At 53.2% G+C, this 12,221-nt stretch overlaps 1 protein-coding gene across 5 annotated transcripts in view; it reads left to right on the top strand.

Moving 5' to 3' along the window:
* Positions 1 to 12,221, top strand: part of LOC143834845 (zinc finger RNA-binding protein 2-like) — a 41,294-nt gene that overhangs the window by 27,206 nt on the left and 1,867 nt on the right. For 4 of the 5 annotated variants that reach the window (XM_077331699.1, XM_077331700.1, XM_077331696.1 and 1 more), the window contains 9 exons: positions 1,060 to 1,208; positions 1,679 to 1,820; positions 2,715 to 2,902; positions 4,758 to 4,929; positions 6,095 to 6,248; positions 6,848 to 6,945; positions 7,922 to 8,017; positions 9,542 to 9,653; positions 11,065 to 11,162. In XM_077331699.1, coding sequence (XP_077187814.1) covers positions 1,060 to 1,208; positions 1,679 to 1,820; positions 2,715 to 2,902; positions 4,758 to 4,929; positions 6,095 to 6,248; positions 6,848 to 6,945; positions 7,922 to 8,017; positions 9,542 to 9,653; positions 11,065 to 11,162 — 1,209 coding nt within the window. Of the gene's footprint in view, positions 1 to 1,059; positions 1,209 to 1,678; positions 1,821 to 2,714; positions 2,903 to 4,757; positions 4,930 to 6,094; positions 6,249 to 6,847; positions 6,946 to 7,921; positions 8,018 to 9,541; positions 9,654 to 10,964; positions 11,163 to 12,221 lie in introns of those variants that run through there. The other variant, XM_077331698.1, reaches the window with a different exon arrangement.

The raw sequence follows: 12,221 nt of genomic DNA, 5'->3' as shown, positions 1-12,221 counted from the left end.
CAATGCTGTCGGAGGGGATTTTTGAATGCCCCGCTTTGCACTGTCTTCCTCTTCCCACAACGGACACTCTGTGAGGGAGGTGGGGCTGAGAGAGTCCAAAGTGAAGTGCTCCTCCTGTGGAACAGCCCTAAGAGAACTGACTAAAGTACTGTTGGCCAAACTTTGGGTCTCCAGATGTCCATGGCTCATGGGAATTGTAGTCCATGGGCATCTGGAGGGCCACAGTTTGGCCATCCCTGGACTAGAGGGTTAGTCTTGTGGGCCCAATTTCAAGCCGCTATGCATCTTTTCTTGCTCTTTTTATTCACCCTGGGTAGGTTCTTGGCTTGTTTTCAGTATAGACAATGTGGTTTGTCATTCTTATCATTTTGTTGCTGGGTTGCTTGTCAGTTTTGCAAGCCACTCCAATCCGGCCTCTGGAGAGGCAGCAGATAAAGTTTCTGAGATAAATGCAGAGAATTTCTCCCCCTCCCATTATGAGAAAAGGAACTCTGCTTCTCACTACAGGAAGGAGTCCCAAGGCAGCTTACAAACACCTTTCCCTTCCTCTCCCCACAACAGACACCCTGTGAGGTAGGTGGGGCTGAGAGAGCTTTAAGAGAACTGCTCTGAAAGAGCAGCTCTGAGATCTGTGGCTGGCCCAAGGTCACCCAGCCAGCCGCATGCGGAGGAAGAGTGGGGAATCAGACCCAGTCCTCCGGAGTAGAGGTCGCTGCTCTTAACCCCCACACCGTGTCAGCTGTGTTCATAACTGGCCTGGAGCCGTATTATAAATAAACCTGAGTTGGACCATGACGCCACGCTGGCTCGCAACTAGGGCAAGGCCATCAGAGTGCAGAAACTAGTTCACCAGCAATTGTTTAGACTGCACCAGACCAATTGGCTAGAAATGTCAGGTGATCAGCAAGTGTGCTTGAACCCATCCAACTCCCCCACCCCCTGCATGCACACACGCGCGAGCGTGCACTAACACCTTTTCCCAGGTGTCCCTTAGCAACAGTTGCTCTGCAGGCGGAATCTCTTTTCTTCACACTTTGTGCCTTGGTAACTGCCTTGCAGAAGAAGGTCAATCCCGACCTCCCCGTGGAGATCAAGCCCAGCAACCGTCTCCGGAAGCTGCACGAGGAGAAGCTGCTGAAGAAGCAGCAGCTGAAAGCCCTGGTGAAGAGGCGCCGGGAGGAAGAGCAGCGCTGGCACCTAGAGATGAGGCGAGTCATCGCCTTACCCCTGCAGATGAACTCCTGGAAACACGGTGGAGGGGGGGGGGAACAGGATGCTGCCGGTCTGGGCTGCTTTTCAACATCCGAGCTGGGCAGCCCAGCCTGAGTTAGATGTCACACCCACCTGTGGCTAAGGAAGGATAGCAGAGCGTTGTCCCAACAGACAAGGCCCCCCCCCCCCCACGGTTATTATTATTGAAAGGGTTTGTGTTTCTGTCATTCTCCCTTCATGCCGCAGCCTTTTGCTCTGTGTGGGGACGAAGGGGGGAAAGTCCATGGTAGTAGTCCCATTCGGGTGTTCTCTCCACCCCCCACCCCTCTCCCCCCGCAGCTCTCGTTCTCCCCCATGGGAAAAACTCTCCCAGATCCTGCGTCGAGTGTAGGGGACAGCTTTCTCCATCGCAGAGCTGCTCTCACGCGGTTTCTGCTTGCCTTTTTCCCAACCGCGTCTCCTCCAGGCGCTACGAGGAGGAGATGTACTGGCGGAGAGTGGAAGAAGAGCAGCTGTACTGGGAGGAGCAGCAGCGACGGCGCCTGGCTGCAGACTGGCGCCCCCCGCCCCTCATGGGGCGGCCCGGTGTGCCGGTGCCCCCTCTCTTGGTGAGTGCTCTCATTGTGGGATTTGGGTGTCTTCTTAGTTCTGACTGCCCAGGTTCTTTGTTGTGTTCCCTTTCCCTACCCACCTGCTCAAGGTCACACTCTGACTTTTCCTGAGAAAGGCGGTCACAGGAGGAATAGGTTTTTCCTTTGTCTTGTGTAGTGACTGGGTTCTGGATGTGCCGGCTATTCTGGCAAAAGCTCTGACAGAGGCCGGAGGCAGCGGTGAGCTTCCCCCACAGCCCTGCACTGAGCAAAACGACTCCTCGATGCCCACATGGCCAGCATGTGTTGCTGGACCCTGCAGAGGGAGGAGGTAGCTAGGTGCATAAATTGGGCACGCAACTTCCCCAAAGCTGCCCACTCGAAGGATCCTGCTTTGCGCAGAACTGAGTTTGGCTTGAGTTTTTGTAAAAGCCAGCACATATTGGGTTGATGCAGAGGGGTGTTCTTTGGGCATGTGGGGGCCGCATGAAAGTTCAGGATCTTTTCTCTAGTGCCCAGGTTGTGCATGGAGCCCCTGCTTTTTTGGGCTAGACATGAAATCCATTGACTGACAAAAGATTTGTAGAGTTCCTGTGGAGCGTTAGCCTTATTTAGAGAGGGGGAGAGAGAAAGCAAGCTTGGAGAACTCGGGGCTTCAGTACATTTCAAGGGCTTAAGCTGGAGAGGTGGGTTGGCTTTCTCTAGCAAGAAGGGGGCATTCCATGCCAAGGGGGCATTCCATCTACACACTTCCCCTGTCTCTAATGAGTTTTCTCTCCCTCCTTTCCCTCCACCGCCCCAAATATTAACCCATCCCCTTGCCGTGTTTGAAACCTGTCATTTGCGTGTGTGTTTTTTCTCTCTCCCTCCTTCCAGATTGCTAGTTAAAGCGTGCCATTTTATCTCCCGCAGCCCACCCGGCGGCCGGACTCTTCGGATGACCGGCACATCATGACGAAGCACTCCAGCATCTACCCCACGGAGGAGGAGCTGCAGGCCATTCAGACGGTGGTGTCACACTCCGAGCGCGCCCTGAGGCTCGTCTCCGACTGGCTGACGGACCGGGAATCGGGGAAAGAGGAAGGGAGTAAAGAGCCGGGGTAATGCTCTGTCCATCAGAATCACACCCTTTTGTCCCTCTCTTCTCCCAAGGGCAGTTCTGCCCTCACCCCTGTTTCATCCTCGCAAGAAACCCACAAGGGAGGTGAGGCAGAGAGAAGGAAATCAGCCTGAGGTCTCCTGTTGGGTTTCTGGTGGAATCAGCTCATCTCCCCCCTCTGCCCCAAGGCTTTCAGAGGTGGAGGACATTACTTGGGTTGTTGGGAATCCGCTTGTCCTCAGGTTGTCCTGAGAAGCTCCAGGTGGTTCTTGAAGGTCTCTCCTTAGGCAAGAGAGAACAAGGACAGAGTCTGCATTTAGCATCCCAAACGCAGCTGGTTGGGGCTCGAGCAAGTGGAGTGTCACTCAGTCATATTTATGCATTTATTTTAAAGTTTTTATACCGCGCCTCATGATGAAGTCATCTCGGGGCGGTACACTTTGGTATAACATCAAGATGCATAAATACGCAGTGAGAGCACAGAATAAAACCTCAAACAGTTTAAACATCGAGCAGTTTAAAAGCACAGGCCCCATAGAGGGGGTGATCAGATGTTGCAGGCCCTCGGAGAGCTTTCCGCATTCTGTAGGGCCTGCAAAACGGAGCTCTTCTGCCAGGTTTAAGGTGGGGCCAGTGCTAGGGCAGGTGGTCCCCTTTGGCCTTGGCACCTGAACACCTGGTGTCAAACATCTCCCCCCCCCCCCCAGCCCCATGCTGCCCTTACAAGAGCCTTCTTGTTTTAAGGAGGGCCATGGGTTGTTTTTTGACATCTGTCGAGACTGTGCATATTGTAGTAATTGGGTTTTAATGGGCTTTTATTGGATTTTATTGTGTGGATTTTCTTTTGCGTGACCTGCCACAAGCCAGTTTTCAAATTAAAAAAAAAATTCCCACTGGTATCAGCCATAGGCTTGGCAAAAGAGCTCTGTCTTGCAGGCCCATCAGGGCCTTGATATCTCCTTCAGCAGCTCATTCTGGAAAGCAGCAGCCAGAGCCGAAAAAGCCCTGGATCTGATTGGGGCCAAGTGTACTTCTCTGGGGCCAGGGACCTGAAGCCAGAAAATCCATAAGCTCCTTGGGGGTCCTGCCAATACTTTTTAAATCACCCATGCTGTGTAGTCCGACCTCATCAGCCCCCTAATGAGGGGCCACAGCTCAGTGGGGAGCACGGCCTTGGCATGCAGGAAGGCCCAGGTTCAAGCCCCAGCGCCTCCAGTTGAAGGACCTGGCAGTAGGAGGTGTGCAAGACCTCTCCAGGAGAAGGAGGTTCCACTTAAATGTTAGAAAGCGGTTTCTGACAGCGAGGGCTGTTCGTAGATGGCATAGGCTGCCTGAGAAAGCGGTGGAATCTCATTCCTTGGGTGTTTTTAGGAGATTGGGCGAGCACCTGTCCGGAGTGTGTGATATTTAAGCCCCCTGGAAGGTGGGGGGCTGGGCTGAGTGGTCTTGTCCAACACTTTGTTACTCTGATTCTTTGCTGGTCTGAGTAGACCAGAGGGGTTTTGATGGACCCCTGGTTGGATTCAGCACAAGGCAGTCCCTTGCATTTGTGTGTTCATCTCACAGTTTGGTGCAGTGGTTAGGAGTGCGGACTTCTAATCAGGCATGCCGGGTTCGATTCTGCGCTCCCCCACATGCAGCCAGCTGGGTGACCTTGGGCTCGCCTCAGCACTGATAAAGTTGTTCTGACCGAGCAGTGATATCGGGGCTCTCTCAGCCTCACCAACCTCACAGGGTGTCTGTTGTGGGGAAAGGGAAGGTGACTGTAAGCTGCTTTGAGCCTCCTTCGGGTAGAGAAAAGCAGCATATAAGAACCAATTCGTCTCCTCCTTCTCCTCCTCCTCCTCCTTCTACAGAAAGACCGAAGGCCAGCCCCGGGTACTGAAAGGGGTCATGAGAGTGGGCATCTTGGCCAAAGGGCTGCTCCTCCGTGGGGACAGGAACGTCCACCTCATCCTGCTGTCCGCCCAGAAGCCAACTCTGACTCTCCTCCAGAGCATCGCTGAGCAGCTGCCCGAACAGCTGGGGGTAAGGTCTGTGGTGTAACTCTTCCCAGGTGAATCCGTGCAAAGCTCCATCAGCGTCTGTGAATAGGGTTTCATGAGCGGACAAACAGGAGCCCTATCTCCTGTTCTGCAGTTGGCCCCGCAAAAGAGACCAGAGGAAGGTAACTTGGGAAGCCAGTGAGCAAGTGTCCTTGAGCCGTCTTGGTTGCAGTTAGTCATGCAGATTCGAGAGGGGGAGGATGCACCAAGGTTTTGAGGAGGGATGTCAGTAAGAGAGGCAGCACCAGAGAGGTGGGCAGGGAGGGAATTCCTGGCACAGAGGGGCAGCTGGGGAGAGTGAGCGGAGGCTTAGCAGAAGACCTCTAAATGTCTACAGCAGGGGTAATCAAACTCTGGCCCTCCAGATGTCCATGGACCACAATTCCCAGAAGCCCCTGCCAGCATTTGCTGGCAGGGGCTTCTGGGAATTGTGGTCCATGGACATCTGGAGGGCCGCAGTTTGACTACCCCTGCTCTACAGGTAGCAGGGTTTTTAAAAAATGTGTATATTTCTCTCTCACGCCTCGTCACTTGCAGTCCTCTGGGTCAGCCTATAATGTAACAAAAATTACTGGGGTTCAAAGCCTCCAACCAGGAAGAGTGCCAACTCTTACGACTTTTAAAAGCAGTAATGAAACATCAGTTTAAAAAGTAAGAACCCCCCCCCCCCACCAAAAGAAAAAAGAAGAAGAAGAAGAAAAACACCCAAGGAGGGCTCTGAAGGCCAAGATAAGGAGCGTTTCTCGGTGGTGGTGGAGAGGTGATGGCAGGCAAAGTAGAAATTTCAACCAGGGAGTGACTTGCTGATAGTAGTTTAGTTCATGTTTTTGTTGTCGCTGCAGGCCTTAACATTACCACATTAACACCGACATGTAACAGCGCACCTCAGTAAAAAGGTTAAAACTACTTTCCATAACAGGGTGAAACATGAAAAGTTTAAGAAGAGTAGGTTTTTATACCCTGCTTGGTTTTTATACCCCGTTAGAAAGATCAGCTGGGTCCTGAGAGAGAATCCGTGTTTCTGAATCTGGGGCCCCAAAGTCAGAAGGGAGGTCACTTTAGAGAGGGGAGAGCCGAGGGCGGGGGGCACGGGCAGCCAGACAGTGCTCAGTGGTCAACGGCCTTTGCTGTCCCGTGTTGTTTCCCAGAAGGTGACCAAAGACAGCTACGACGTCGTCTCCAGCGCGAAGGAAGCCGCTGTTGTCATTGCCTCATCCAAGGAGCCCAAAATGCAAGTGACGGTGTCGCTCACCTCTCCCCTGATGAGAGAAGAGGCTCCCGCCGTGGACCCTGCCGACTCAGGTGAGTGGCTGGTCAAGACTCACCTTTCCCTTCCCCTCCCTACAATCGAATACCTCTGTGAGGTGGGTGGGGCTGAGAGACCTCTGAGGGGACTGGGACTGGCCCAAGGACACCCAGCGGGCTGCAGGTGGAGGAGGAGTGGGGAATCCAACCCAGTTTTTCCAGATTAGAGGCCCCTGCTCTCAACCAGGGTCCCACAATGGATGAGCTCTTGAAGAGCCACTGTCCACCAGGGGAGTGTAGTTGGGCTCACCGTCCACAGAAGGCAACCTCTGCTGTTTCTTAGCTCTTCAACTGGAGGTCGGTTTGTGGGACTCCATGCTAGTCGACCAAACCCCAAGTTTGATAAAGAATGATCCATAAGCCTTACTTTGAAATCTGGGCTTGGTGTTGATTGATGGTTCCCACCCCCAGCTGGTTGAGCTGTCTGCTTCCAGGTATCGTGACTAACCGAGGACCGATTAAGCCGTAGTTGAGCATGCAACCCACTTCAGCCTGGACTTGAACTTTCCGCCCGGCCTGTGAAGCCATTGTCCGCGCAGGGGTTTGTGTATTGTATTCTGTTTCTCCCCCCAGTTTTTTGTCTTTGCATCCTTTAGAGGCGTCACCAGAACCTGCAGTTGACTCATCTGATTTTTTGGATAAGCAGAAATGCCTGGAGTCACTGGCTGCTCTTCGCCACGCTAAATGGTTTCAGGTAGAACGAACGCTTCTCCTAGATCAGTGGTTCTCAACTGTGGGGTCCCGACCCCATTAGGGGTCGCCTGGACCCCTCCCTGGGGTTGCCAGATCGGTGGCCGCAGCGGCAGCGGGAGGTGGTGGGGAGTGGTGCTGCTGGGCCAGCATCGCTGTCATGGGCGTCCCCCTGAGCCCTGCCCTGCTGTGCCGTGCAGCTGTCTGCCCCCTGAGCGCTGTCCTGCTGTCGCCAAGTCTCACCCTCGGTCCAGCCTCTCCAGAGGCTCTTCTGGGCTCTGTGGCCCCTCCCTTACCCACCCTGTCCTCGCTGCCCACCTGCTGGCCGCCCCCCTGCAGCTGCTCCGACGGTAGAAGAGTGGTAGAAAAGTAGCGGTGGGTGGCGGCAGTGGGCAGTGGGCGGCAGGCGGAGGAGGAGCCATAGCAGCAATGCCCGCCTCCACGCCGCTTTTGACTGTCGTGCATGTGCACACGCATTTGGGTGCGCGCACGCATGCTGCCCCTGGCAACCCCGCTGCTGTTGCAGTTGGGGTCGCCGTGACAGAGTGGTTGAGAACCGATGTCCTAGATGGACGAGGTGAATAGTTAGTTCCCTGGATTTCCTGTCCAGCAGAGGGCAGGTCCCTCGTGTGAATCTCGTTCCCCTTTTGTTGATAAAGAGGGAAGGCCAGGTCCATGCAAGATTGGCTCTGGAGGGGCCTTGCACAGAATTTTCGTTCTGACAATTACATCAGACCAGTGGAACCGCATAGGCGTGGAGGGAGGATAAACCCAGAGCGGGAACCCCTGCAAAGATGCTGCGGGCTGGCTCTGCAGAAGGTGGTGATCCTGGGTTCCCACAGACATCAGATTGATTTCTCATGGCACACTCTTTGGGTACCCAAAGTACCCCCCCACACACACACACACACACAGACACAAACATCCCACTGTCGGCTCTGACAGTAGATTGACTAGCCTGTGCTCTTTTGTCCTCCAAGGCGCGAGCAAATGGCCTGCAGTCGTGTGTGATCATCATCCGGGTATTGCGGGACCTGTGCCAGCGCGTGCCAACATGGGGCGCTCTTCCTGATTGGGTAAGGAGGCGGTCTCAGGCTAGATTTCCCAGAGAGCTTGTGGGGCGCAACCTTAAGGAAGCTGCTGTAAAACAGCTAGGAAGCCCTTTGCTTCTATAGCAGTTCTCCTGCCACTTTCTCGAGGATGGAAGTAACTGCTCTTCATCTGTGTCGTTCTCTAAACCAGCCTTTTTCAACCTCTGAAATGTTTTCCAGGCTTTGAGGGCCCCCGAATGTGTTGCCATGCTCCTTCAGGGAAGAGGGCACAGAAGCCAGATTGGAGTCAGCCAATCAATCGATAATTTACCATTTCCGTTGGCGGGGGGGGGGGGGGGTGACTAGGCCTGAAGAGCCACAGGGAAAGGGGGCTCCAGTGACTTACTTCCAGTGGTGTCAGAGGCCATCCGGATGTCTTGGAAAGGCTGCATCATCCTTGGTGGGCGTGTCCACAGCTCTGCTGCCCAACCCTGTTCTGCAAGATCACACTGCTTCTAGGGTTTCTCAAAGTCTGGAGAACGTTCCAGGGGGTTCTCAATGGTAAAGAATTTGTGGAAGGCTGTGTTGGACTGATAGGGAAAAGAAGTGTTCCCTCTTTACGGTTTTAAAAATATTTTTGAATTGCCTAGAGTGCTGTGAAAGAAATTCTTTATTTAATATACTTTTATACATTTTTGTCCCTCAGCCTCTTTTGTCCTCACCTGATTTTCTGGTCGGGTTTTGTTTTTCCCTTTCTTTTTTGCTGCTTCTCACTCGATCGTGCCCGTGAACAAGGGGGTGGCATTCCTTGCCCCTGCCAAGTCGCTGTTGTGCTTTCAAAAAGGCAAATGCCATTTTGGGCTGTATCAACAGGGGCATCACATCAAAATCACAAGATGTCATAGTCCCATTGTATACGGCACTGGTCAGACCACACCTGGAGTACTGTGTGCAGTTCTGGAGGCCTCACTTCAAGAAGGACGTAGATAAAATTGAAAGGGTACAGAGGAGAGTAACGAGGATGATCTGGGGCCAAGGGACCAAGCCCTATGAAGATAGGTTGAGGGACTTGGGAATGTTCAGCTTGGAGAAAAGGAGGTTGAGAGGGGACATGATAGCCCTCTTTAAGTATTTGAAAGGTTGTCACTTGGAGGAGGGCAGGATGCTGTTCCCATTGGCTGCAGAGGAAAGGACAGGCAGTAATGGGTTTAAACTACAACGATATAAGCTAGATATGAGGTAAAGATTTTTCACAGTCAGAGCAGTTCAGCAGTGGAATAGGCTGCCTAAGGAGGTGGTGAGCGCCCCCTCACTGGAAGTCTTCAAGCAAAGGTTGGATACGCACTTTTCTTGGATGCTTTAGGATGCTTAGGGCTAATCCTGCGTTGAGCAGGGGATTGGACTAGATGGCCTGTATGGCCCCTTCCAACTCTATGATTCTGTGATTCTAAGTCTGCTTCTACCCCAGAGCTCACCGGAGCATGAATGGGAACAGGCATTCTCTCGCTTTCCAAAATATCATCATCTCCTCTAAATGTCTTCAATCTCCCCCTTCCCCCCCTCCCCCAGGCCATGGAGCTCCTGGTCGAAAGGGCCCTGAGCAGCGCCACGGGGCCGCTGGGTCCTGGAGAGGCTATACGGCGAGTCCTCGAGTGCATCGCGGCCGGGATGCTGCTGTCAGGTCAGTCCGACGCAAGGGTGGCAGCAGCGTTTGCTGTTGGGCTTGTGAATCTTGCCACTGCTTGGGATCCAGAAGCCTGAATTTTAGCCCCTGCTTTCATTCCCCATCCGCCTGGTGTCAAGCTGCAACTTTGGTTACCTTGTCTCTCCTTCCTCCTCCCTCTAGAGGCAGGGGTTGGGGATGGGGATGGGCGGGGAACTCTCTGCCATGTTGCTGGGATGTTGTTCTAGTGTATCTGTATTTTTCTGTCCATTTTAATGGGGTTTTAATAGGGGTTTTTAACTGAACAAACCCGCCACGAGCCTGCGTGGGAGTGGCCGGTAGCAAATAATAATAATGATAATAATTATTGTTATAAGCCACTTACTCCTCCTGTTCCCAGAAGGTGCTGTCCAAGACCGTTTATGCACTGGGAACTTCACTGCCTCAGCAACTGCGGATGAGGCACACTGGGCCAAATGCTCCCCCATGTGGGTACAGGAAGAGGTGGGGCAACCTGCCACGACTAAAACTCCAGCCTGCAGCCCGGCATGAAACCTCCAGTGCATAAACGGTCCAAGTGATTCCTAAAGAAAACATCTTGTTTTTTTTGAGGAGGGGGGCAAAATGGTACTCTGGGTGGGCGCCAGATAAAATTGGCAGCTTCCCCCTTCCTCTCAGTCCCATTCACCCCCTGGACCAGCATTTCATGGAGAGCAGCAGGCTGCTGGAGTGGAGGGAAGCAGGAAAGTTCCATTTGGCCCTGGGAAACTTAGGCTGGATCCAGCTCAAAGCCCCCCTCCTCCTTCAGCTCCCTTTCCCACTTCAAAACATGAGCAGGCGAGACCAAAGGACCCCTCCCAGCAGTTTTGGCATGAGCTGTGCATCCCATTAAACTGGCGCAACGTTCATGAGCCGCTCCATGCGCTCTGGTAGCGTGCCAGCCGCATACCTGCCAGCAGGGGCTGGGTGTGCAGTCCTTTGATCCCTCGGCCCAAATATGTGCCGACGGCTGCCTCTGTTACTGCTGCTCCTCTGGGAAAAGCTTTTGAGTACATCCTTCCTGCTCTAACCCCACCTTCTTCGATTTCAGACAGATTTCTCCCTTCCTGGTTTGAAGGGCCAAGCTGCTTGAGCTGGGGCCAGGGCAGGGGACCTGCGGGCAGTGCCCAGTAACGAAGCTTGTGTTGGTTGCACACAGCAGGGAGAAGCCAGAGGACAATTGTCTGTCATTTATTGAGGGTGTTCTGGGGGGGGGAGGGGGGAGGGGGGCAATGGTTGTGCCAAAAGTAAATGAACCAAGTAAGCAAGCCACAGGACTGTTCCTTGCAGGGTGGGAGTGGCCTCCAGCTGCCAAAACACGCCTTTACCTCCCCTCGGTCCCTCCCGTTTGGGTCATGTAATTGGTGCTGCCATTCCTCCTTGCCTTCAGATGGCCCCGGGCTCCAAGACCCCTGCGAGAAGGAGGCGACGGACGTCTTGCAGAGCATGAGCCAGCAGGCGCGGGAGGACGTCACGGCCAGCAGCCAGGTGGGTTTTGCTGTGGTTCTGCCATCTCCATCAATTAATTATTTATATTTTTTATATACTGCCACTCTCAAATGTCTTGTGGCGGTTTACAAAATCCATGCGAACAATAAAATCCCCTAAAATCACCCATTAAACAAATTAGAACAATGACATCATATCAAGATGGCGGACAATAAAATACATACCCTCTCCCCTCTCCGCTCAACATGGGCCTGTTGCTATCTGGGAGCGAGGAACTCAGTTGATTTCAGCTAGAGATCCTCAGCTGACAATGCCAGGTCCCGCTCTGGCCTCAACCATATGCCTGGGGGAACAAAAGATCCATCATGCCTCCAAAGACCAGCTGTACAGCGAGTCTGACACACTTGGTCCACTGACCCCAGAAAGGTCTCCAGTGACGGGCGGTGGTCTTCTGGGTTCTCAGCCAGCTGAATCCGCCATCTCTCACAATCAGTTCCTGCCTCCCGCCAAGGCCTGTAGCTCCATTTTAAAGCTGCTTCGGTCAGAAATAAAAACACCCTCTTGACACAGCCTCCGGTTTCCTTTTCCTCTGCAAATCCCCACAATTCCCAGTAGCTCAGAATCCCTGCTAGGCAGCTCTTCCCTTCAGGGGTTAATTATCATTCATCCCCTGTATAGTCTTCACACCTTCATATTCTAAGTCTGGGTAACTGTGGTCAGTTGCTGTCCATTAAACCATGTTGTCTGTGAGCAGGTTATCCCTTGATGCATTTCAGAGACATTTTTGTGTGCAGAAGTATGGGGGGGATCTTCCCCCAAATCATTACAATACAGGCAAGAGATTTCTTGGTCTCTCCCTCCCTCCCTCCCAGGTGGTTTGGCCTCCTCCCACCCCCCACCCCCATTGCTCTGGGCAGTGCTGGGTGTTCTGTTCCCAGCCATGACAGGCCATTCTGGCCAGGAAGGCTGAAATGTAGAACCCTTCTCTTCCTTGGGTAGCTTTCTGCAGCTGTTTTACTTGGGGATAGTTGTAAATCTACTTCGTTCTGCTGTTGACCAGAAAACCCAACAATGGGTGAACTGGTGTTAGACTACTGT

The sequence above is a fragment of the Paroedura picta genome, chromosome 4 (genome assembly GCF_049243985.1).
Source record: "Paroedura picta isolate Pp20150507F chromosome 4, Ppicta_v3.0, whole genome shotgun sequence".
In the NCBI taxonomy this organism is placed as follows: Eukaryota; Metazoa; Chordata; class Lepidosauria; order Squamata; family Gekkonidae; genus Paroedura; species Paroedura picta.
Note: the sequence above shows the minus strand (reverse complement) of the source record. Positions and strands in the feature narration are given on the sequence as shown.